The following is a 27,612-nucleotide window of genomic DNA, read 5'->3' as shown; positions in this document are numbered from 1 at the left end:
TGAATTCGAAGGGCCGATACAACCTGCCCTTTGAGGACAACCATACTGCGGATGTGGTCCACAATGGAATTGAGTTTGACATCCCAAGCTTAAAGGGTAATTCTACTTTCGTGGGAAAAATAATTATATATATATATATATATATATATATATATATATATATATATATACTCAACACACACACACACACACACACACACACACACACAAAACTATTGCAACACATGTCATATTGTAATTTAATGTTATTAAAAATTACCTGTCCTTTTCAATCTGCAGCACTGTCATTTTCTGTAAAATGCAATGCAATATGGCTATCTGGAGGCATTCTGTACACAGTTGGAATACACAACACCCCCCAGAAATTTTATTTCCTGCTTGTGTGATTGGCTTACTGAATTAGTCTGCACTAATGCAAATCAGGTTACAAGCATTTACTGTAACAAAAATGCAATTTTTGGTGACATTCTCTCACATCACATCTAAAGGAATGTAGATCTTGACAATTTCCTCATAACAGCCCTGCAGTTGAAAATGCTGACTGATAATTATAAAAACAAGGTAGGAATCTGCAACAAAGTTTGTTAAAATCCTTGAAATGCACATAAATGCTTTTATTTTCTTAACAAAAGAGTTACTCTTTAAATAAAATAATTTTACACCCATCAGTTAAATGTCCTGCTTTACCCCAGGAACAGTACCCTAAAGCGGTTGTAAAATGCCTGAAAACCGCCTCAGTGTGAAAGGGGTCTAAATCATCCCCTAAAAATAAAAATAAAAAGAAGAGCAATTTTGCTTGCATATGATTGGATAATGGAAGTCAGCAGAGCTTCACCTCATTCACCAAGCTCTGGGATATTTTCCTTGCAAAATGCAACTTCCCTTACAAAATGAACAGTTGATTTGCCCTTAGTAAATCAACCCCAATGATAGGCACATACAATACTCTTTCCTAAACAATAATTTGAAAATCTAACAGTGTATGGCAAGCCTAAGGTTCTTTCTGACCAGAGCAGAGCATCAAATCTAAAGTAATGAGCAGTAAGATGTTGTCAGGAACATGGCAGGTGTTGCATCAGTGAGGTCAGGACAAGCAAGCTGTTAGATCCACAGAGTCCAGGAAATCAAAGGCCGTAACGAACAGGATCAGAGAGATCATGCTTAGAAATTATACAAAGATCAAATCAGATGGTAGGCAGGAAACAGAAGTCAGATACAGATGTAGTAGACCAATACAGGAACACGAGAGCAGCAACTTGGCAATGACAGGCTAAGCGGAACAGGACAGCAAAAAGAGCAGGATAACAGGGATCACATAGAAGCACATCCTCATGACAGCAATCTGACAATGTGCTTTTTTTTTTGGAACAGACAGGATGTGGGCAACCATGCATGTGCACAACTCCACTCAATAAATAAATAAGACAGGTGTGTTAGTGCCAGCATAGCAGTAAGAGCCACATGCAGCTATCAGATTTTAGGTAGAATAGGGGGCACAGCATCATAAAATATAAGGTACGATAAAAATAAAATAAACATAAAAAGGGGTAGTGGCGCTACCTAAAATAAACTCAACAGTAAATAAGTGTGTGTATAAACAGAGAATAGGTACAAAACTCAAAGACTCTCACCTGCGATAAGTGTATGTGTATATAAAATGGCAGCTTGTAGGCAGTTGCCAGTGATAGGGCAGCCTAGTTGGCTGCAAGAGCAAGTGGTTGAGTAATAGTATGTATTCACACTGTAGTCGAGTTGTTATGTTTATGTATGCACTTATGTTTAACACTACTGACCGTGGAAGTGCCTCCAACACCATTTTGGAGGAGCCCGGTGTCCTGATACACCACACGAGATCTCGAGAGATCTGGGCGGCCATTTTGGGGATGGTTTCGATATATAGGAGAGCTCTGGCACGTTTTTTTGGGAGAACTCGGGTGTAGACAGATTGAGACAGTGTCCCTGCTGTGAGGCATAGTTCGGGGGCCCTACGGAGTCCTGCAGTGTTACCCTGGTCAGGTGGAAGATGCCTAGCTGCTACTGGCCAAACTGGTGTCTCGGTATGAGTACGGGAAATGCGAGCCGGAATCCTATCTCTCTCTGCACCGTCTGACTACTGTTTCCACGGGTAACGTGTTTCCCGCCTGCTCCACTACGCAGTGAACGATGGGGTATATAGGGTGCCATTAAATGGGGAGTGCCTGTGAATCTCAGAAATCCCCATCACTTAGAACAACAGTATCTGTACTGCATATTTGTGTCTCCCGGCCTGGAGAGGAACCTTTTGCCGTTCGATTGTAATGACTGTCACTACTACCGCCCCACGGTAATAAACGTTGTTTTGTTCAGAGAACTTGTACATGTGTCTCCCTCTGTAAATCGCCACATCCTGACCCCGCTTACAAGCTGGCCTCCCAATTGTGAAGGTCAGTGAACACTGATAGGTGTCAAAAACACCTAATAATATATGCAAATCTAGGTGCAATTTGGGCCAGTAATATAAAGTATGAGGACACTACTAAGTGTCTGAAGTAGCCCATATAAAGAATGCAAAATAGAACGTGCAAAATAAATATAGAATGTGCAAAAATAAATATAGGTGCTGTAAACGATAAACCACCTATTAAAATAGGTCAATGTTAAAAAAACGGAACTCCCGAGCTAACAGTGGAACGCAGGTGGTGCGCACGCCACTACCACTGCTGCTCGGATACTTACCAGTGTGGATTACGTCTGCAATTATCCCACTAATTTTAAACTGCCAGCCGCTTTTGTGGCAGCATTTTTGTTTTGTTTTGTTTTTAATAAAGACCACTTCAACAATTTTTTACTACACCATGGGAGCCCTTGTGATTTTATTTTTTTGAGGATCTTCTAACATCCAGTCCCAGCTGCAGAGAAGGGGGCCCCTATGTTTAATTTTTTTAAATAATATGCTAGTCATTTAAAGTGGTTGTAATATAAGCCCACGGACACAACATCGTCTTAAAAAATAGCCCATAACACAGGCAGCTGATCTGTCATAGACGTGGCCGGCCACTAGGTGGCGCTAACGGCGCAGTGGCGCGCACGGGCGCGCGCAATGGCGCACCAGCATGCACGGGCGCGCGCAATGGCGCACCAGCACGCACGGGAGCGCGCGTTCGTGGCAGATCGGCGCGCACGGGCACGCGCAATAGCGGCAACGGCGCGCGGGCACGTACTGACGCCATTTTGGCGCCAGTTCAGGCTATTTAATGGGGCTCATCCCATAGCCTCTTGCTGCTCGGTCTTCAGCGTTCCTGTTACCCTTCTGTTACCCATTACCTGATTGACTTCTGTTCCTGTGAACCTGGCTTGTCTCTGATACTCCTGACCTCCGCCTGCCCTGACCTCTGGCTTGTCTGACGCTGCTCCTGCCTTACCCTTCAAGTTAGTCGCTGCCCGCCTGTTACCGATCCGGCCTGAACCACGACTCTGCTACTGCCTCCGCCTTGTACCTGATCTGCTCGCCTGTGTCCGAACTGGCCTGCCTGACCCTGTCTGTACCGGTACTACAGTACACCTCCCTCCTGCTGACTGTTTCCAGTTACCTGCACCACGCTCCTGCTACCTGCCACCTTGCGGCTTCCGGTTACCTGCACCAAGCTCCAGCTGTCTGCTGTCCTGCTGTCCCAGCACCGTTGACATCTTCCTGGAGTCTACAGGAGACCCCCGCAGTTCCTGCACAGCATCCTTGCCAGGCGCTCGTGCGACTCTGTACCACGGCGCTCCCTGTCTACCCTACCAGGGGTTCTGGGGTCAGAGAAGCAAGAGAGGCCATTCCCTGCACGTCAGGCTCTGCCCTGTACCAGGTACGTGACAGTACCGAGCAGCCATGTCTGAGCCTGCGCAGGGAGTGGACCCAATGACTGAACTCTGTCGCCACCTGGACGGTCTAACCCAAGCAGTCAGAAACCTGCAGGAAGGCTATAACCGACTTGAAAACCGCGTCCAGGCCTTGTCCGCACCATACACTTCTTCCGCCTTTGGCGCAGCCACTTCACCCTCAGTCATCATGCTGCCACCAGAACCCAAGGTGCCCATGCCAGAGAGATTCTCAGGGAAGCGAAGCAAGCATAGAGCGTTCCGGAATGCTTGTGAGCTCTATTTCGCACTCCAGCCACGGACTTTTTCATTAGAGGCCACCAAAGTAGGCTTCGTTATTTCCCTTCTAACTGGTGAACCGCAGGCGTGGGCCCACCACCTCATGGAGCAAAAGGACTTATCCCTCGATCGGCTGGACACCTTCTTTCAGGCCATGTCCTTGCTGTACGAGGACCCCCAACTGGCCGCTACCGCAGAGGCCGCCTTGCATGCTCTCCAGCAAGGTCGTAGACCCGCGGAGGACTATGTATCCGAGTTTAGAAGGTGGAGTGCGGACACTAATTGGAATAATGCAGCCCTCTGTTACCAGTTCCGTTTAGGCCTCTCAGAGACACTTAAAGACGAACTTGCTCGAGTGGGGGTCCCCGAAACTCTGTAAGCGCTCATTAATCTGACTATTCAAATTGACAGACGTTTGAGAGAGCGCAGGACTGAACGTGCCGCTGGCCCGACTCGCCCAGCGTGGATGCTGCCTCGGGTACCTACCTATCATAGCCCGACACCCCCAACTCCGACTACCACCCCTAGAGACATTCCAGAACCCATGCAGCTGGGTCTGATCCGCCCTTCCCTCACGCCTGAGGAACGACTCCACCGCCGAACCAACAACCTGTGCCTCTACTGCGGTGAGCCCGGCCACTATGTGAGGACCTGCCCGGCGAAATCTCGTAAGTCCACTTCCTTGTCTTCTGTCCATACACCCGTTGTCTTCAACAATTCCACTCATCTGGCTGTTCCTGTTTTGTTGCAGCTTCCAGGAAGGGCTATCCGAACCAGTGCCATACTTGATTCCGGGGCTTGCAGCTGCTTCCTGGACTCTTCCTTTGCCATCCAACACCATATCCCGTTACGCCCGAGGGCTATTGGACTGTCTGTGCACTTGGCCGATGGGTCTGTTCTAAAGTCTGGACCAGTTACCCAAGAAACCTTGCCCATTGCCGCCACTATCTCAGACATTCATCGAGAACTCCTGTGCCTGGACGTTATTGACTCTCCTCTATTCCCTATAATCCTGGGCATACCCTGGCTCCAGGCTCACAACCCTCAAATAAATTGGACTACCGGTGAGATCCGCTTCTGTTCTTCTTACTGCCTACAACACTGCCTGAAAGTCATCTCATGTCCCCCCTCTTTGCTGTGCATGGACACTGACACTGAAACTCGCCAATCCGTCCCTGAGGTGTACCATGAATTCCTGGATGTCTTTAGCAAAAAGGGGGCTGACACCCTTCCTCCGCACAGGCCGTATGACTGCCCGATCGAGCTCCTCCCTGGGGCTGAAATCCCCTTCGGCAGAATTTTCCCTTTAACTGAACTGGAGCTGGAGAACTTGAAAACCTATGTCGACGATAATCTCAGGAAGGGGTTCATTCGCCCCTCCACCTCGCCAGCAGGAGCAGGAATCTTCTTCGTCGAAAAGAAGGACCATACTCTTCGCCCCTGCGTGGATTACCGCGCGCTTAACAAGGTGACGATCAAGAATCGGTATCCCCTTCCTCTAGTGCCAGAACTATTCCAAAGACTCGGAGCAGCCGTTATTTTCACAAAACTAGACCTGCGGGGGGCTTACAATTTGGTGCGCATCCGGGACGGCGACGAGTGGAAGACGGCGTTCCGCACCCGCTTCGGCCACTTCGAATATCTGGTGATGCCCTTCCGGCTCTGTAATGCCCCTGCCACATTTCAGCACTTTGTGAATGACATTTTCAAAGACTATCTCGACCTTTTTGTTGTGGTTTATCTCGATGACATCCTCATTTTTTCTTCCTCCATTGACAAACATCGGGAACACGTCAAAAACGTGCTCAAACGACTCCGAATTCACGGATTATACGCCAAGCCTGAGAAGTGTGAATTTGAACGCAAAAGCATACAGTTTCTGGGACTTATTATTTCCGTAAACGGCATCGAGATGGACCCACAAAAGGTTATGGCAATTCTTGACTGGCCGGCGCCCATGGATAAAAAGGGCGTGCAGCGTTTTGTAGGGTTCGCTAATTTCTACAGGAAGTTCATCAGGGGGTTCTCCAACATCATCTCCCCCATAACCAGCCTGACCAAACAGACTGTCCGGTTCCATTGGTCGACCAAAGCCAAAGGAGCTTTCGAAGCCCTGAAAAAGTTGTTCACATCGGCATCTGTTCTTAAACACCCTGACCCCAGCCTGCCCTACATCCTGGAGGTGGACGCTTCAGAGACGGCTGTGGGAGCAGTCCTCTCCCAGAGACAAGGGCCGAAAGCTCTCCTGCACCCGGTTGCTTTCTTTTCCCGTAAACTATCTGACGCGGAAAAGAATTACGATGTGGGTGACCGAGAACTCTTAGCGATCAAGGCCGCACTGGAGGAGTGGCGTTACCTATTGGAAGGCGCAGCTCACCCCATCTTGATCTACACAGATCACAAGAACTTAGAGTACCTGAAAATAGCCAAGAGATTGAGACCACGACAGGCCAGATGGGCGCTTTTTTTTACAAGGTTCACCTTCCACATAACATACAGGCCAGGATCTAAGAACGTCAAACCCGATGCCCTTTCTCTGCGATACCGAAACTCCTGCTCCACCGGACACTATCCTTTCCGCTGGGAATTTTCTGTTGTTACAAGACGATCTACTGTCTCGGATCAAGCAAGCCTCTGCAGGTATTTCCTCGTCCCCGGATACAGATTTACAACCTAGGGATGGTCTGTTGTGGCATGAGAACAGGATCTTTGTGCCAGAAGACTTACGGGTCAGTGTCTTGAGTCTCTGTCACGATCACGAACTGGCTGGTCATTTTGGGGTACAGAAGACCTCGGAACTTCTGCAACGCACGTTTTGGTGGCCCCGGCTTGTGAGGGACTGTAAAAGTTACGTGGAGTCGTGCACCACGTGCATTCGAAATAAGGGGGAGCAGATCCAGAGCCTGGGGACTGTTGAAACCTTTGCCCGTTCCAGAGAGACCATGGAAGATGATCTCTATGGATTTTATCGTTGAGCTTCCTTCTTCTGAGGGTTTCACCACCATTTTTGTGACAGTGGACAGACTGTCTAAGATGGCACACTTTTTACCCATGAAGGGTACGCCCTCTGCACCTGAAACTGCCAAGATCTTTGTTAAAGAGATCGTGCGGCTCCACGGCATCCCCGCAAATATCGTATCCGATCGTGGGGTGCAATTCACCTCCAGGTTTTGGAAAGCGCTCTGTGAGTCTCTCAAGATCGAGCTGTCGTTTTCTTCTGCTTACCATCCGCAGTCAAATGGCCAAACCGAGAGAACAAACCAAACTTTGGAACAGTATCTACGCTGCTTCTCGTCGTTCTCTCAGGAAGATTGGGTCTCTCTACTACCACTGGCTGAATTTGCATACAATAACTCAATTCACTCTGCTACCAAACAATCACCCGCTTTTCCTGCCTAATTGTGTCCCGGAATGTACGGTGCCCGCTGTCCAAGACACATTAAACTTCTTCAGCGCTAACAACAAGCTACTTCAAGAAACCATGGCAAAGACTCAGGAGCATAATAAGGAGGTCTTTGACAAGAAGCGGAGAGGAGAACTCAATCTAGAACCAGGAGACCTGGTGTGGTTGTCTACTGTCAACCTGAGACTTGCCTGCCCGTCCAGGAAATTGGGGCCCAAGTTTTTGGGGCCGTTCCCAATCAAAAGAAGGATCAATAGTGTGGCCTATGAACTTGAATTGCCAGATTCATTTCGCATTCCATCCGGTCTTTCATGTCACCCTCCTTAAGCCTGATGTCGCTAACCCCTTTCCGGGGCGAAGCACTGATCCACCCGAACCGGTCTTGGTTAACGGCGAGGAAGAATTTGAGATCGAGTCCATCCTAGACTGTAGACGGAGGCGCAATCAGGTTCAGTTCTTGGTGAAATGGAAGGGCTATGGCCCTGAGGAAAATTCGTGGGAACCTGAACGCAACATCCACGCTAAGAGATTGGTTCGGTCCTTCAAGAACTCTCATCCACTCAAGGTGACTCGGTTGGGCATCCGGAGGCTGCCCATTGGAGGGGGGCAATGTCATAGACGTGGCCGGCCACTAGGTGGCGCTAACGGCGCAGTGGCGCGCACGGGCGCACGCAATGGCGCACCAGCACGCACGGGCGTGCGCAATGGCGCACCAGCACGCACGGGAGCGCGCGTTTGCGGCAGATCGGCGGGCACGTGCAATAGCGGCAACGGCACGCGGGCACGTACTGACGCCATTTTGGCGCCAGTTCAGGCTATTTAATGGGGCTCATCCCATAGCCTCTTGCTGCTCGGTCTTCAGCGTTCCTGTTACCCTTCTGTTACCCATTACCTGATTGACTTCTGTTCCTGTGAACCCGGCTTGTCTCTGATACTCCTGACCTCCGCCTGCCCTGACCTCTGGCTTGTCTGATGCTACTCCTGCCTTACCCTTCAAGTTAGTCGCTGCCCGCCTGTTACCGATCCGGCCTGAACCACGACTCTGCTACTGCCTCCGCCTTGTACCTGATCTGCTCGCCTGTGTCCGAACCGGCCTGTCTGACCCTGTCTGTACCGGTACTACAGTACACCTCCCTCCTGCTGACTGTTTCCAGTTACCTGCACCACGCTCCTGCTACCTGCCACCTTGCGGCTTCCGGTTACCTGCACCAAGCTCCAGCTGTCTGCTGTCCTGCTGTCCCAGCACCGTTGACATCTTCCTGGAGTCTACAGGAGACCCCCGCAGTTCCTGCACAGCATCCTTGCCAGGCGCTCGTGCGACTCTGTACCACGGCGCTCCCTGTCTACCCTACCAGGGGTTCTGGGGTCAGAGGAGCAAGAGAGGCCATTCCCTGCACGTCAGGCTCTGCCCTGTACCAGGTACGTGACATGATCATTTGCATGACGTCACCGCGCTTACGCACATTAGCCCCTCTAAACCAGCATTTAAAGCTTGCCTGAACGCAGTCTGCGAGAACTTCCCCTCTGTCCGGCACAGAGGAGAAGTCTTGCTGTGTTTAACTCCTTCCACTCTTCCTGATACTCCCCCGTGTGACTAAAGAAGACGTCAAAAAAGGGGAGTGAAAGAAAACAGCAGCCGCAGACACAGCAACGAATGGTTACGGCGCAATGGCGCATGCGCGAGACTACCGACAGGGACAATGTAGTAAGGGCGGAAGCGACGTCATAATTTGAATCACCTAACAGCAGTATGAATGGCGCTTGAGGTACCCGGAAATACAGAGAACGAAACCATCCTAAAAAAAGGTATTTGCAGGATATATATATATATATATATATATATATATATATATATATATATATATATGTATTGCATTGCGATGAGCTGTTATAACTTAAAGGGGTTGTAAAGGTAAAAAAAAAAAAAAAAATCCCTCAATAGCTTCCTTTACCTTAGTGCAGTCCTCCTTCACTTACCTCATCCTTCGATTTTGCTTTTAAATGTCCTTATTTCTTCTGAGGAGAAAGCCTCTTGAGGGGGCGAGCAGGAGTGTCATGACGCCCACTAACACACAGCTCCTTTCTCTATCTGCAAAGTAGAGAGTGTCCTGACACTCCTGCTCGCCACCTCCCCCCTCAAGAGGCTTTCTCCACACCAGGGAGAAAGCCTCGCATTACGGTGTGTAGTTACAGACTGAAGAACAGGAAGTGAGGATTTCTCAGAAGAAATAAGGACATTTAAAAGCAAAATGGAAGGATGAGGTAAGTGAAGGAGGACTGCACTGAGGTAAAGGAAGCTATTTAGGGGGGAAAATATACCTTTACAACCCCTTTAATAATTGAAAAACTGCAAAAATCGACTGGGGTTTACTTCAGAATCGTGATCTCTATTTGTATTCTCAGTTTATCCAGAATTGTGTAGCTCTAATATATAGCTTGTGTATCATTTTGTTCTATTTAAAGTAATGTATAGAAGGCAGGGCCCGAAAGTGACTCAAGCCCAGGGGCCCCCACCACCCTAAGTCCTTCCCTGACCCCAGGGGTGCGTTACGTGCAGAGTTCCGGGGTGCACTTGGGACACAGTACAGAATTTTAGGGATACACAACATGCAGAGTTTAGGGGTGTGTTATGTACATAGTGCAGAGTTCAGGGTATGAGCTGCATATAGAGCGCAGAATTTAGGGGTGCGCTACACACAGAGTGCAGAGTTCAGCCTTCTTCCACAGCTGCTTACCACTGTATCTCCCATTCACATCTTTACTTTCACTCCTCTTCAGCACTTACCTCTGCATGTGACTCCCCCTCCACTTCACCCATCCCCTCCCCTTAAAAGCACCATCTTCCACATATCTTACTTTTGTTGCTGTATTAACTAAAGCACCCAGCCAGCTCTAGTACCTTCCTACACAATGTAGATGATTCCTCCTCTCTCACTTGCAGGGAGATCATCTAGTGGGGGTGTCTGCATCCATAATGCACGCTGGACACCTGCATCTCCCTTGTTCCCATCCTGCTCTCAGTGGGAGCTGCTCAGGGCATCAGATCTGTGAGAGACAAGCTATCACTGGTAAACACAGAAGCCGGACTTCTGTATTTACAAGCAACAGTGGTGAGCATGAAGCAGAAGGCCTGAACCAGAGGTGGTGGAACAGAGTTCCACCAAGTTCCAGCGGAAAAAAAGCTCTGGGTTTGTGGACTTTGGTGTTGAGAAGTATGTAATCATGCAACCCACCATATAAAGTGCTTTCATAAGAACTCTCAGAGAAAGGGTTTTTGCAAGTCAGTTGTGTGTGCTTCCTCATTCCCTGGTCCGTCTTAAAACATGCTGCCAGCTTGTCTTGGTCTCCAGCACGCCTAACTGCTATTTTAGTCTGCACATTGGTCGCACCCTCCCCTGGATTCTTGGTGATCGCCTTGCAGTCTGCTTGAGCACCTCCCTGGCAAATTATCTACTAGAAGCGAGCACCTCCGTTTAAACTCTTAGCACCCTTACCACTCTGTGCCCTTTCATTTATTGTCAACATTCCAAAGGCGTTTGGACCAGAGGTGTATGGGAAACATCCTTTCACTTCCACCTCTAACCGGGTATGTGGAGTAAGGGTCAAGGATATGTACTGTAAAGTACAGCACAGAATACAGAGTGCAACTGCCTGAGTGCTCCTTACATTGGTGGTCAGTGTGTAAGCGGGGATGGGGTGCGGCGATTCACAGAGGGAGACACACGTAAAGTTCTCTGAACAAAAACAACGTTTATTACCGTGGAGCAGGAGTAGTAACAGTCATTGCAATCGAACGGCAAATAGTTCCTTTCCAGACCTGGAGACACACATATGCAGTACATATTCTGTGGTACACAGCTACGTGGATTTTTGAGCTCCCCAGGCACTTCCCGCTTAATGACACACCTCCCGCACTCACAGCGAGACACCGGTTTGGGCCGGTAGCAGCTGGCGTCTTCCACCTGACAGGGTTAACACCGCAGGCCTTACGTAGGAACCCTGCACTAATCCTCACAGCAGGGTCTCTGTCTCAATCTGTCTGCAACCACATTCAGAGCTTTCCTATATAAAGAAACCACCCCAAAATGGCCACCCAAATCTCTCGAGATCTCGTGCGGCCTATCAGGACACAGGGCTCCTCCAAAATGGTGTTGGAGACACTCTAGAGGTCAATAGTGTTAACATAAGTACATACATAAACATAACAACTCAAATGCAGTGTGAATACATACGATTACTTTACCACTTGCTCTTGCAGCACTAGACTGCCCTATCACTGACAGCTGCCTACAAGTGGTAAGAAAAAAATGTCTCAGAAGCAGTGATCAGGGGGAGGAAAAAAGCCCCAGGGTTATGGTCAGCAAGAGAAAAAATGCCCCAGAGTCAGTGGTCAACAAGGGAAAGCATGCCATGGCGTTGGTGGTTAGTTGGAAAAAGAGAACCTGGTATTATTGTCAGTCAGGTGAAGAATTTCCCACCATTACTGGTCAGTGAGTGTAATGCCGCGTACACACCATCACTTTATGTGATGAAAAAAAATGTAATTTTTAAAAACGTCAATTTAAATGACCGTGTGTGGGGGAAAACGTCGTTTTATGTCTTGTGAAAAACAAAAAAAAAAATTGAAGCATGCTTACATTTTTTGTGTCGTTTTTCAAAACGTCGTTTTTTGTTTCACAAAGCAAAAACGTTTAAAACGACGTTTTTAAACCCGCGCATGCCCAGAAGCTAGTTATGAAGCGAGCTTCAATGGAAAAGAGTGGTGAACGTAACCTCGCTTTGCTAAAGCATTGTGAAAAAACGATGGTGTGTAGGCAACGTCGTTTTTGAAAATTGAAGTTTCAAAAACGTCGTTTTTTACTTCACTTTACGCGGCATCAGTGTCAGTCAGGTGAAGAATTTCCCACCATTACTGGTCAGTGAGTACAAGAATGGCTGCTACCAGAAGTGCTGGAGACACAGTTTCATAACTACCCTTATGTAATGTATATTTTAAGTAAATAATTATTTTGTATATGTACATGTAAGAAACATAAAAAAAAAAAAAACGACCAGTCTCCCTTTACAACTGCATAGTCTGCCGTGACTACGCCCCTCAATAATATGCTGTATGTTCTTGAATTTTTATTTGACTTCCTGTTTATTTAGTTTTTTTCCTGGTTAAACTTTAAACTTCCTTGTTTAGGTCTTAACATTATGAGAGGTGGTGAAAGTTCGCTGTCTGGTTACTCCGCTTAACCAAGCCCTGTGAAATAACTGCCAGCAAAACTAAACAAAGGGTCACTAGCAGCACGATTGTTTATCTGGTTAGTCCCAAGGAAGATCATTAATTGCCTTAAAAATCCCAGTTAGAGGTTAACCCCAGTACAATATTTAAAGGAATGATGGCAATTGTACACATAATCACAAGTCTTTTTTTTTTTTTTTTTTTTTAGGGAGATCATGTTCTTTAACTATTTTTTTTTGTTCCAGACTTTACTATAATGAACAATCTAATATTTATGAATTCATCTATAATCTTACATTCATCAATAAATGTTTTTTTTCAGTTTTTCTAATCCTAACAATATTCTGCAATCTTATAAACATTTTGCGATTCGGCACTGCATCGCTTTAACTGACAATTGCACGGTCGTGCAACGTGACTCCCAAACAAAATTGACTTCCTTTTTTTCCCACAAATAGAGCTTCCTTTTGGTGGTATTTGATCACCTCTGCAATTTTTATTTTTTGCACTATAAACAAAAATAGAGCGACAATTTTGAAAAAAAAAAAAAAAATCTATATTTTTTTTTTACTTTTTGCTATAATAAATATCCCCCAAAAATATATAAGAATTTTTTTTTTCCCTCAGTTTAGGCCGATTCTTCTACATATTTTTGATAAAATAAAAAATAAATTGCAATAAGCGTTTATTGATCAGTTTGCACAAAAGTTATAGCATCTACAAAATAGGGGATAGTTCTATGGCATTTTTATTAATATTTTTTATTTACTAGTAATGGCGGCGATCAGCGATTTTTATCGTGGCTGCGACATTATGGCGGACACATCGGACACTTTTGACACATTTTTGGAACCATTGTCATTTTTACAGCGATCAGTGCTATAAAAATGACACTGGCAGGGAAGGGATTAACCACTAGATGGCGCTGTAGGGGTTAAGTGTTCCCTAGGGAGTGATTCTTACCGTTAGGGGGCATGGCTACACGCAACACATCACTGATGACCGTTCTCGATCACGGGGAACAGTCATCAGTGACAGTGTCACTAGGCAAAATAGGGGAATGCCTTGTTTACAAAGGCATCCCCCTGTTCTGCCTTTGCCGACCGCAATCTCGGGCCACCCCGGGAACATCGAGTTCCCGGGATCCGCAAACACACTCACGAGGCACGCGGCTGGGCGGCAGATTTAAAGGAACGTACCTGTACGCCAATCTGCCTGCCCGTGCCATTCTGCCAACGTACATCTGCGTGCGGCAGTCAGCAAGCGATTAAAAGGTAACGCATGTCATAAACAATATGTAATTTATGTAACCTGATTATGTAATCTCATTTTAAGGTAAATCTGTGATTTGCCCATGCAGGGGAAAGGAACAAATACATATCTCCCCTGCAGATGCTTATGTTACCTTTTTTTTGCCCTCCTCCTAACATGTTCAGGAGGAATGTCATACCTAGTACTTCTGGGTATAGGGGAACATGTCCTCCAATTCTTCCTACATAATAGCGTTAGTACTTGGCGATTGATGCTGAGGCACTCAGTGGCGTCAAATGGGGGTGGAGAGAGAGTCTTAAGACAGCCCATAGCGAATTCATTGAATTTTTTCCTTGCCAACATTGTTTAACCACTTGACCACTGGGCACTTAAACCCCCTTCCTAACCAGACCAATATTCAGCTTCCAGTGCTCTCACACTTTGAATTACACTCAGTCATGCAACACTGTACCCATATGAAGTGTTTGTCCTTTTTTTTCACAGAAATAGAGCTTTCTTTTGGTGGTTTTTATTTACCACCATTTTTTTTTTTTTTTTTTGTGCTATAAATAAAAAAAAAATAACGAAAATTCTGAAAAAAAAAGTCTTTGTTTCTGTTAAAATTTTGCAAATTACCAATTTCTCTTCATAAAATGTTGGCCACAGTTTATATTGCTACATATCTTTAGTAAAAATAATAAAAATTGGTGTATATTATTTGGTCGGTGTGAAAGTTGGCACCACAAGCTATGGTGCTATGGTGCCAATCACTGATTGATCACACCTGAAGTACTGATGGCCTATCTAATTTCTTGAGACCCCAACATGCCAGGAAAGTAGAAATACCCCCCAAATGACCCCTTTTTGGAAAGTAGACATTCCAAGGTATTTAGTAAGAGGCATGGTGAGGTTTTTGAAGCGGTCATTTTTTTCCCATAATTCTTTGCAAAATCAAGATTTTTGTTTCCTTTTCACAAAATTGTCATATTATCAGGTTATTTCTCACACACAGCATATGCATACCACAAATTGCACCCCAAAATAGATTCTTCTACTCCTCCTTAGTATGGGGATACCACATGTGTGAGACTTTTACACAGCGTGGCCACATACAGAGGTCCAACAAGCAGGGAGCACCATCAGGCATTCTAAGGGCATACATTTCAAGTCTAATTTGACTATCTATTACACTTTGAGGCACTGTAGTGCCGTGGATGGGGGTGGTTGAGCCATGAATGTGGATGGCTGGGTATGAATGGGATGGCTCAGTATGGCTGGGTAAGGCTGAGTATTGCAGAGTATGGATGGATGGAGTATTGCAGAGTATGGATATGGCTGAGTATTGCAGAGTATGGATGGATGAGTATTGCAGAGTATGGATATGGCTGGAATTGGCACTGAACAGTGCTGTGGGCACTACAGATCCAGCCCACAGGGCTGCTACAAGCAGACATGACACCGGTTTGTTGTTGTGATCACAATGTCATTTGACAGAGCGATCACGTGGTAAACACCCGCTGTCAGCGATCATTTACTGTAATCCGCCGGGTTTTCCGGACCTGGCGGTCATGTATTTTTCTGGGTGCGCTCCCCGGGGGATACGCGGGAGCAAGATTCTGGGAGAATGGACGCCCTCCCAGAATAAGAAGACCAGGCTGTAGCCGTCTTTCGGCTATGGTCCGGTCGGCATGTAGTTAAAGCTGCCAGCTATAGCTGGGAGGTGCAGATCAAGCTACAAATATCCAACAGCGCAGTTGTACAGAAAAATCGATCGGTAGATCGACTTCTGTACAACCACCCTGCCCATATATGGATCAAAACTCGTCCAATCCCTGCTGAACTGAACTCATGTATGGTCGACTTTAGTTTTGTTTTCCACCTCCAACTAAGATTTGGAACTTACTCAGGGAGTTTTCTCTTTGTTCCTACGAGTGGACTGAGCTGCAGGGCAGCATAAGAAAGGAAAAAGGTAGCGATTGACAGGGATGTTTGGATTAGAAAGCGATCTGAACCAAACTGCATATTTGTCAGTTTAGACATCCATTTCTTACATATTTCAGCTGTGAATTGAATTGTTTGCATTCACTTCCACTGTAATGCAGAATTCCACATATTGAAAATAAATGAAACGATTTTGCAAAAAGCAAAAATGTGTGTTAATAATTTTTTTTCATTTGAGGCTGCAAAGCATTGCAACCACGATCAGTGGATCACAGGTGCAATGCTGACTTCTGTAGACTATTCCTCTAGTTCAGGTCCATATTGAGGTACCAACCTTTAGTTACGGAGCTGGAGGAATTATCAATGAACTACAAAACTGGGGACGTCACAATTTCAAATGCTAGGAGATGATGGGGAAAATACCCCCCCCCCCCAAAAGTGGGGGAGAGGTTTGAGGTTGGGGGCTGTGGACTTTAATCCCATTTCATGTTGCACCCTAAATATGGATGTACCATGAAACATGATCAGAAAAGTGGAGTTGGCCTTTACATATATTGATTTGAATGTGGAGCTTATCCCTACTGCATCAACCCATACATAGTGACAAGAGCCAAAATGGGCGCAAGACGACAGTAAACAACATCTCGTAAAGATGAGCTGCGGTGTAGTGTCACAGTTTGCTGCCTATCGTAGAATGCTGCGGAAGTCACGTGGCGGCCAACTGCGCATGCGCGATGCGTTCCAAACGCAAGTGCGATGCGTTCCAATGGATTTTCGACAGTACACACCAGCGAACCTGGCATTCAGGGCGACGTGGATTTAGAGGAAAGTGGCCAGTCGGCCTCACTTCGCTCGGACGGCTCGCTCCGCCTCCTGGCTCTTTTTTTAACATCCTCCAATCAACGGGGATGTTAAGGAAAGAGCCAGGATGCCGACCGAGGTTTCACTGGTGTGCACTGTCGTGAATCCATTGGAACGCATCGCATTTGCGTTTGGAACGCATCGCGCATGCGCAGTTGACCGCCACGTGACTTCTGGAGCATTCTAGGATAGGCAGCAAACTGTGACAATACAGCGGCGTGTTCGCACAATTCACGTGCAGAGCCCACCAGGAAGCCTGCACGGCACTGCGCTAATCACAGGCAGGGAGACATTGTCCCGATGCTCGTCTGCAGAGATCGGGAAATGTCTCCCTGCCTGTGATTAATGCATCGCCGTGCAGACTTCCTGGCGGGCTCTGCATGTGAACTGTGCGAACACACCGGAGCTCATCTCTACATCTGAGCATCGAATGTGGAGTCTGCAGGGTGAAATAGGTCTTCTATCATGTATAATAGAAACAGAAACTGCTGAAAGGTAAGCAAAGCCTTACCAAGGTTTAAACTATTAAGATTGATCAAAACATAATAATTTCTATAAAGTCATACCTGAAGTTGGATCCTTTGATACATCTCATTCAGATAGCTAATGCCCAGTAATATTGAACTGGCTACAAGCAGCAAAAGGAGCATGTGGCCAGATCTCAGGTTGTCCGTCCCCAACATTGTGATTGTTCCAGCAGGTGCTCTGAAGGCGAGAACAAATCAGTTGAACAAGATACAAAGAACTGCATGCTTTTATTACCATCAATATAACATCATTGCCAGGCTCTCTATGCTATTTTATGAGTGCGTAGCACATATCAATTAAAGGGAACCGTATAGTACAAACTGTAGTAATAGCAATGACAGAATATATATACAATGCTGTATTACTGTTTTCATATAAAAAATGTTTTTACTACTGTATCATAAAATGTGAACCACTGACGTCGGTGTACTAGGATGCAATGTCTTATGACCCCCATTTTATTTGCTACTGACCCTGTACTGCTCCACTAGAGCAGACAGGATGAATATATAAAAAAACATCAGGTCTGCAAAATGTTTAGCGGGATAACACTGGAAATCTCGAATGAGTAGCATTGCATATGCTAATGTGCACATTAATGTGATATTCACGTCACTGGTTCCAATGCTAAGAGCAGTCAGCTGTGAGTCTTATACTCTCCTGCCTGCAACACCTATTTCATATAATATGCTGCTTCAGTCTGCATTCGCACCTGCGCTTTTCCTAAGGCTGCTTTCACATTGGGCAGCGGAGGTGCGGTGACGGTATAGCCGTGCTATTTTTAGCGCCGCTATACCGTCGTATTTACCGCGATATTCAGGCGCTATCGGTGGTTTTAACCCCCGCTAGCGGCCGAAAAAGGGTTAATACCGCCCGCGCGGTATTACCGCGGTTTCCCATTGATTTCAATGGGAAGGCGCGGTATAGGAGCGGTAAACACCTCGCTCCTATACCGCTCCAAAGATGCGGCTAGCAGGACTTTTGGAGCGGTCCTGCTACCGCACCGCTTCAGTGTGAAAGCCTTCGGGCTTTCACATTGAAGCCTGCAGGGCATGATTTTTTCATGCGGTATAGCAGCGCTATTTTTAGAGCTGTACCGCATGAAAAACGCCTCAATGTGAAAGGGGCCTTAATGCGTGACAAAACACAAAGAAATGCACGTTTTGCTGCACGTCGTGCTTGCATGCCATAAATTGTTAATGACACCCAAACAAGGGTAGTAAACACGTGATTGTCATATGAAAAGTGCGCCCAAACATGCACTGAAAAAACAGGCAACACTCCACGACCGAAAAGGTTCTGGATCTACTTTGGGGTGTTTGTTGCACCTGGAGCAGGAACGTTTAATGCAGAACAAAAAATGCGAGTGGGAGCGTGTTCCCGCTACACTCAGGTGCGAATGGGGCCTCTAAGGCTTGATTCACACTAATGCGTTTTTTGGTGAATTTTGCATTTTGCAGAAAAGCAAGGACATTTTTTAACATGGGTTCCTATGGAACATGTTCACAGCAATGCTTTTTGTGCCTCTGCATTTTTGGAAAGGGTCGGGGACCTTTTTTCCCCGCAAAAAGCAGCGTTTTGCATGTAATATAATTCAATGGACCCGCATCCAAAACGCAAGTACCGCGATTTTGCCACGATTTGCGTTTTTTTTTTGTTAACCTGTTTATAGCTGGTTGTTAAAGTAAATGTAAAAAAATTAAAATTGATGTAAAAAAAAAAATTTAAAACGCAAATCGAAGTAAAAACGCACGTCAAAAAACGCAGCAAGCACTGCTAAAAAGCAACATGCATAGGTGTGAATCGAGCCAAAGAGGACAATGTTATCCAAACCTATCAGCCCAATTATGGATTCAGAAGATATAAATTTGCCAAAGCACTCTAGATCAGTGGTTTTTCAACCCTGTCTTCAAGTACCCCCAACAGGCCATGTTTTGGGAATTAGCTGTCCAAAATACCAAGCCATTGACTCTGATTTAAAGCACCTGTGCAAGATAAAGGAAAACCTGCAAACATGGCCTGTTGGGGGTACTTGAAGACAGTGTTGAGAACCACTGCTCTAGATGAATCGGTGAGAGAAGGGGTAGTGTGGGATATAAAGCTACTAGCTAATTAGGGCTCATTAGGGACTATAATTGACCCAATGAGGATATATTTTGTGTCTGGGTAAAACTGAAGATATACTACTCCAAAAATAAACAGTTGGTTACCTTACCTAGGAACTAGTGGCTTAGTATCATATACAGCAAAATAAACCAAGCACATTGCCCCTCCTTGCACAGCTCCCAATGTAATAATGACAATAATGTATCATTAACCACTTGACCTCCTGAAGATTTTACCCCTTCATGACCAGGGCGTTTGTTACTATACATAACTGCACTACTTTAACTGGTAATTGCGCAGTCATGCAACACTGCGCACAAATTACATTTATACAATTTATTTTTCACACAAATAGAGCTTTCCTTTGGTGGTATTTGATCACCATTGGATTGTTTATGTTTTGTTATGCAAACAAAAACAGACTGAAAACGTTGAAAAAAATCTAAATTTTTTTACTTTCTGCTATAAAACTCATCCAATAAAAGTTTTTTTTTAAAAAATTGAATTTCTTCAGAACTTTAGGCCATTTATTCTGTTACATGTCATTGGTTAAAAAAAATCCCAATAAGTGCATATTGATTGATTTGTGTGACAGTTATAGCATCTACAAATGATGGGATATGTACTGGACTTTTTATTTATTTATTTTATACTAGTAATGACGGTGATCAGCGACTTATAATGGGACTGTGTTAGTGGGGCGCTCAATCTGACACTGACATCACTAGTGACACTAATACAGTGATCAGTGCTAATACTATGCACTGACACTGTACTATAGACACTGGCTGGTGAAGGGGTTAACGTCTAGGGGCAATCAAGGGGTTAACTGTGTGCCTAACAATGTGTAATAAATGCAGCTTTTACCAATCGATGTGGCTTATTTTTCTCCCCCTCACTGGAGCAAATTGGATCGTGCTTTTATTTTATTTTTTTGCCTTCCTCTGGATCAACTGTGGGTATATGATAGTACATATGGAGGTTTTCTATTTGTGTGTGTTTTTTTTGTGTTGATTGAACTGGATGGACTAGTGTCTTTTTTTTCAATCAAATTAACCAATTTCTGCCCGCACTATAGCCAAAAGATGGCTACAGCATGGGCTTACTTTGCTGGAAGGGCATACATGGACATCTATATATTTTTTTTGTGCAATGTTGTGTTTAACCACTTGAGATCCGCGCTATAGACAAAAGACGTCCACAGCGCGGCTCTCAAGTGGACGTATTTTTCTGTGCATTACCCGGGCGCGCAGCGGGTAAACACTGTGCCGGCGCATCGCTGGGAAGCCGATGCGTTCCTGGCTGCCGCGATGTCCGCTGGGTACACGCGATCGGCAGTGACAGCAGGGACGTGGAGCTCTGTGTGTAAACACAGAGCTCCACGTCCTGTCAGGGAGAGAGGAGACCGATCTGTGTCCCTTGTACATAGGGACACAGCATCGGTCAGTCCCCTCCCCCCACACAGTTAGAACACACCCAGGGAATACATTTAACCCCTTCCTCACCTCCTAGTGTTAACCCCTTCCCTGCCAGTCACATTTATACAGTAATTAGTGCATTTTTATAGTACTAATCGCTGTGTAAATGTGAATGGTCCCAAATTTGTGTCAAAAGTGTCCGATATGTCCGTCGCAATATCGCAGGCCTGAAAAAAAAAATCGCAGATCGCCGCCATTACTAATAAAAAATAAAAAAATAAAAACTAAATCATAAATCTATCCCCTATTTTGTAGGTGCTATAACTTTTGCGCAAACCGATCAAATACGCTTATTGCGTTTTTTTTTAAACAAAAATATGTAGAAGAATACGTATCGGCCTAAACCGAGGAGAAAAATATTAAAAGAAAAAAAAAAATGGGATATTATTATAACAAAAAGTAAAAAATATTGTGTTTTTTTCCCCCAAATTTTCGGTCTTTTTTTGTTTATAGCGCAAAAAATAAAAATCACAGAGATGATCAAATACCACCAAAAGAAAGCTCTATTTGTGGGGAAAAAAAACATAAATCTATCCCCTATTTTGTAGGCGCTATAAATTTTGTGCAAACCAATCAATAAACGCTTATTGATGTTTTTTATTTTTTTACCAAAAATATGTAGAAGAATACATATCGGCCTAAACTGATAATTTTTTAAAAAATAAATTGGGATATTATTATAACAAAAAGTAAAAAATATTGTGTTTTTTTTTTAAAATTTTCTGTCTTTTTTTGTTTATAGCGCAAAAAATAAAAATCGCAGAGATGATCAAATACCACCAAAAGAAAGCTCTATTTGTGGGAAAAAACTGATAAAAATATAATTTGGGTACAGTGTTGTATGACCGCGCAATTGTCATTCAAAATGCGTCAGCGCTGAAAGCTAAAAATTGGTCTAGGCACGAAGGGGGTTTAAGTGCCCAGTAATGAAGTGGTTAACAGCCATCTTTTTTTCTCTTAGTAACCAGCTTTCCATTGGCTAAAACAAAAAACGCTCAAACCTAAAAATGCATTAACAAAAATCCCCCAAAAATGCTCCAACGTAAAGCCAGACTAAAACTATTAGGAAAAAAAAAAACTTTGGCTAAAGTCCTGATTTAAAAAAACGATATTGCTGTTTTTTTGCAGTAATTTCTAAACAATGAAACTTTCTTGGTTACAAAAAACAAAAAAAAAAAAGTTACTGAAGCAGCTAATGTATACTTATGTGAGAAACTGCTATATATATATATATATATATATATATATATATATATATATATATATATATATATATATATATATATATATATATATATACATACACACCTTGTAGTTAGAATATTGCTACTACGCTATTATTTGTATGGGTGATTTACTAAAACTGCTCTGTGCAAAATCTAAAGCAGCTCTGCATAGAAACCAATCAGCTTCTAGCTTATCATCAAAGCTTAATTGAACAAGCTGGAATTAGAAGCTGATTGGCTGCCATGCAGAGCTGCGCCAGATCCCGAGTTCTCCAGTTTTATTAAATCTCCCCCAAAGGAAGAAAAATAGCATAAAATGATAGAAAACTTTGAGACATACCATGAAGCTCTACAGGTTGGCTTGTCCTTCTCCAACTAGTCCCGTAAAATGGGTTCTGACAATTGTTATAGTGTAAATACCAGTGGAACCTGTTTGAGCATAATACAATATGATAGTACAGGTTAAGCAAGTTTATTTGTCAAGAAAGGCCAGCAGAGACAATAGAAAGGAAGGTTGTAGAACCTTTTTTTGGAACACGGTCTTTTATAAAGATTTAGGATTGACACAAGAAAGGTCACAAAGGACATCTCTATTTTTTTGCTGTCCTACTTTCTATTGTTCTGTTGACATTGACAGTACATTCCAGTTGCTTTTTATTTTTATGTCGTATGTTTTTTTATATGTAATCCATAATTAGAGCTAATACCACTTGCCGGTGCAATGCGTATATATACACAATGCAAATTTTCCTGGATTATGGTCATACCTTCTTTTGCCTCTGGCTTTCTCATGAAAGCATTTCAAGCAGCCTATGAATGCTTTTCGAAGTGGCGGTAGGGGATAACCCCCCCCCTGCCGCTTACCGTTTTCACCGGATCGCCCGAGAAATGATCCGACAGTGCGACCAGCTGCTCCCATAGGCGATCAAAAAGTACATACTCCTTGATCGACTTTGGCCTTGAAGGATAGAAGCAACGTCATGATGTCACTTGCGGTCCAGGCTGGAAGTAAACCTTCTTTTTTTTACCAAAACCTAAAACAATTTATTTTTTTTTTTTAAAGGTAAAGAAGAGGTTTGGGGTCTTTTTGATCCCAGATCTCTCAATAAAGAGGACCTGTCATACTTGTTTCTATTAAGGAACTTCTAATTACTTCTAATAGGAATAAAAGTGATTAAAAAAAAAAAAAATCAACTAAAGACAAAAAGTTTAAAATCAAAAGTGATATATAAAATATATAGATATATATATATGTATGTATGTATGTATGTATGTATATATATATATTAGGGATGTGCGTTAAACGCGATATTAACGGCGTTAACGCAAACCCATGTTAACGCCGTCAATATTTTTATCGCGCGATTAACGCGGGAGCGCTCGGGGTGGACGTGCAGAGTGTGCAGCGGCGCGGCGCGGCTTACCTTCTCGCTGGATTCACAGGCAAGTTACTCACCTTGTCCCTGGATCCAGCGATGCCACCCCGCTGTGTGATCGGCGATGCCACCCCGCTGTGTGATCGAGCGGGTCCTCCTCGCTCGGCGGGTCCTCCTCGCTCGATTCACAGTGTCTGTGTGCCGCCGATCTCCGTTCCCTGCAACGTTACGACGCACGGGAGCGGAGAACGGCGCCAAATTCAAAAAAGTCAACAAACACATTACATACAGTATACTTTTATCTTATAGATTACAGTACTGTATGTAAAAAATACACACCCCCCTTGTCCCTAGTGGTCTGCCCAGTGTCCTACATGTACTTTTATAAAATAAAAACTATTCTTTCTGCCTGAAAACTGTAGATTGTCCAAAAGTGTCCCTTTATGTCAAAAATGGTTTTAGATCAGCTAGAAAACAGCGATCATAAATTATAATCACTTGCAGAATTGTGCGATATTTGTGGGGAAATTCGTCATAAATTAGATAGATTAATCGTGAGTTAACTATGACATTAATGCGATTAATCGCGATTAAAAATTTTAATCGTTTGACTGCACTAATATATATATATATATATATATATATATATATATATATATATATATATATATATATATATATATGTATATATTTTTTTTTTTTTTTTTTAAAGCGCACCATCCCTAAGCGAGCACATACATAAGTTGCGCACGGGTATGCTGACACCACACATGTGAGGTATTGCCATGAGCGTTAGAGTGTGAGCAATAATTCTAGTACTAGACCTCCTCTGTTAGGCCCCTTTCACATTGAGGAGTTTTTCAGGCGGTACAGCGCTAAAAATAGCGCTGCTATCGCGCCTAAAAAAAACTCCTTCACTGCAGACTCAATGTGAAAGCCCGAGGGCTTTCACATTGAGGCGATGCGCTGGCGGGAGACAAAAAAATCTCCTGTCAGCAGCATCTTTGGAGCGGTGAGAGGAGCGGCATGTATACCGCTCCTTCACCGCTCCTTCCCATTGAAAACAATATAGAGGCGCATTGCGGGCTGTATTAACTCTTTATCGGCCACTAGCGGGGGTTAATACCGCACCGCTAGCGGCTGATACCCGCGGCAATTCCGGCGGTATAGCGCCGCTATTTTTAGCGGCGTTATACCGCCACCGCAGCTCCCGCCCCAGTCTGAAAGGGGCCTAACTCTAAACGAGTAGCCTGTAAAAGGCACTTAAAATGTCAACTATAGAGATTTTTAAGTACCATAGTTTGTCGCTATTTCACGAGGTGTGGAGTGTCGTGCTTGCTCCCTCCCTTGGACTACAGGAGAGTCAGGACCCTCTCTAGGTTGCAGATAGAGAAAGGAGCTGTGTGTTAGTGGGCGTCCTGACTCTCCGGTAGTCCAAGGGAGATGGCGAGCACGACACTCCACACCAGGGAGAAAGCCTTGCATTACTGTGTGTAGTTACAGACAGAAGAACAGGAAGTGAGGATTTCTCAGAAGAAATAAGGACATTTAAAAGCAAAATGGAAGGATGAGGTAAGTGAAGGAGGACTGCACTAAGGTAAAGGAAGCTATTCAGGAATTTTTTTTTACCTTTACAACCCCTTTAAGGCTGGGTTCACACTAGTGCGGGTTTCCTTGCATCCAATTCGCATTACATGAGATTGTGACCGGCTCTCTATGGTTTACATTTCTCCATTGTGGGTGCGGAGTGGCTTGCACAGGAGTCCTGTGCGTCTTTGGCTCCGTTTCAGGGCCAAAAAAATGAAAAATCAGTAGATATAATATTAAAAGCCAGCAGCTACAGTATTTTTAACACTTACCTGTCCACTGGCCTGGCGAACTAGGAAGGAGGAGGGGGGCAAAACTACAGAGGAATCTTGCCCCTGCGAGAGCTCATGCAAGTGGGGATTGGTGCCTGTCCAAAACAGGTACCCGTTACCCCCCCTCCCCCCCTGAAAGGTGCCAAATGCGACACCAGTGTGTGTGTGTGTGGGGGGGGGGGGGGTGGAGCAGATAAGTGGAGCTTCCACTTTTGTGTGGAGATCCACTTTAGCGTCTTCTTATGTTGCAAAAGTATTTGTGCGACAAGTATGTTTGCAATGTTATGTGCACAAATACTAATTTGTAATTTATTTTTTTCCCCCCACAGTTCCCATCAAACCCAGAGCAGTGGCAGGAAGTAGCTGGCCAGTTTCTGCAACAATGGGATTTTCTCAACTGTGGGGGGTTCTATAGATGGAAAGTACGTCTGCATTGTCCCACTGCCCAACTCTGGCTCTTATTTTTTTAAATTACAAACGTTTTTGTAGTATTGACATGCTTACCGTTGTTAACACCAATTCTAACAGCCTACAAATTGCACCAGATGTCAGAGGACCAACGTCACATGGCCGAGGTCATCCTACTACCGGTGCTAAACAAGGGGTCAAAGGGGAAATCCACCTGTCGGACTACCAGCCTCCACCTCCACAGCAGCATGGTCTCAACTCTCAAGACTATCACTATGCCTTTCTTTAAAATTATATTATTTTGTGATGTGTTCTTTTTACGTTTTAAATTTATTATGTTTTGGTTTGTAAATTTGAGCATGGAATGCACTCTTTGTTATAGCAAGATATGTTTTGACAGCTGACATAGTGGAACTCTAAGACCCCTTTCACATTGAGGAGTTTTTCAGGCGGTACAGCGATAAAAATAGCGCTGCTATCCCGCCTGAAAAACTCCTTCACTGCAGACTCAATGTGAAAGCCCGAGGGCTTTCACACTGAGGCGATGCGCTGGCGGGAGACAAAAAAATCTCCTGTCAGCAGCATCTTTGGAGCGGTGAGAGGAGCGGCGTGTATACCGCTCCTTCCCATTGAAAACAATGGGAAGCCGCGTCAATACCGCCCGCAATGCGCCTCTATAGAGGCGCATTGCGGGTGGTATTAACCCTTTATCGGCCGCTAGCGGGGGTTAATACCGCACCGCTAGCGGCTGATTCCCACGGTAATCTCGGCGGTATAGCGCCGCTATTTTTAGCGGCGTTTTACCGCCACCGCGGCTCCCGCCCCAGTCTAAAAAGGGGCCTAATGCCGTGCACCAGGGCCGCCATCAGGGGGGTACAGGCAGTACACCGTAAGGGGCCCGGAGGTCCCCAGGGGCCCAGATGGCAACCCACTTAAAAAAAAAATTATTATTATTATTTATTTATTTTTGGGGTACGGAGGTCCCCAGGGCCCCTTTGTTTTTTATATATATATATATATATATATATATATATATATATATATATATACTAGCTGAATACCCGGCGTTGCCCGGTCTTCCTATCTTAACCTTTTGGGGAGGAAAATCATAGTAATATAAATATACCCATCTTTTATATAAGGGTGTAGGTAAGGGTTAATGTAACTGTCATATATTTTTATTTGGCATATAAGTAATATGTGTACCAGGTATTATTGAAATATCTCCAGGCGTACAGAAGTTATGTGGGAACATACATTTCCCATTGATTTGCATGGGACTTTAAACAAAAACCCGGACCCTCACAAATGGGGGTAGTTAAGGGATAAATGAACTATCCTATAGTTTAAGTGGATATATAAGTAACATGTGACCAAGTGTTATCGAAATATGTACAGCCGTTTGGAAGTTATGAAGTAACATGCATTTCCCATAGAGTTGAATGGGACTTTAAAGAAAAACCCCCGACCATGGCAAATGGGGGTGGGTAAGGGTTAAACCACCTATCCTATGTTTGTTGCTGACATATAAGTAACATGTGTGCCAAGTTTCATGTTAATATCTTTAGCCGTTTGGACGTGATGCTGGAACATACATACATACATACACAGACACGTTGAGTTTTATATATATATATATATATATTTTTTTTTTTTCTTTTTTTTTATTAAAGGGCTCAGAGGGCCCCATGTGGCAACCCCCCCTTTTTTATTTATTTTTTATAAATGTTTATTTTAATTTTTTTATTAAACGGCCCAGAGGTCCCCCGGTCCCCTTGTTTTTATGTATTTTTTATAAATGTTTATTTTTTTTATATATATTTTTT

At 44.4% G+C, this 27,612-nt stretch overlaps 1 protein-coding gene across 1 annotated transcript in view; it reads right to left on the bottom strand.

Moving 5' to 3' along the window:
• The window catches only part of LOC120931428 (Golgi membrane protein 1-like), a 57,916-nt gene extending 35,329 nt beyond the window's left edge, over positions 1-22,587 (bottom strand). The window contains exons 1-2 of the mRNA XM_040342855.1: positions 22,484-22,587; positions 17,372-17,510 (exon numbers count right to left, since the gene is read on the bottom strand). Coding sequence (XP_040198789.1) covers positions 17,372-17,488 — 117 coding nt within the window. The 5' untranslated portion in view covers positions 17,489-17,510; positions 22,484-22,587. The remainder of the gene's footprint in view (positions 1-17,371; positions 17,511-22,483) is intronic.
• Between the last annotated feature and the right edge of the window lie 5,025 nt (positions 22,588-27,612).

Source organism: Rana temporaria, chromosome 3 (genome assembly GCF_905171775.1).
Source record: "Rana temporaria chromosome 3, aRanTem1.1, whole genome shotgun sequence".
In the NCBI taxonomy this organism is placed as follows: Eukaryota; Metazoa; Chordata; class Amphibia; order Anura; family Ranidae; genus Rana; species Rana temporaria.
Note: the sequence above shows the minus strand (reverse complement) of the source record. Positions and strands in the feature narration are given on the sequence as shown.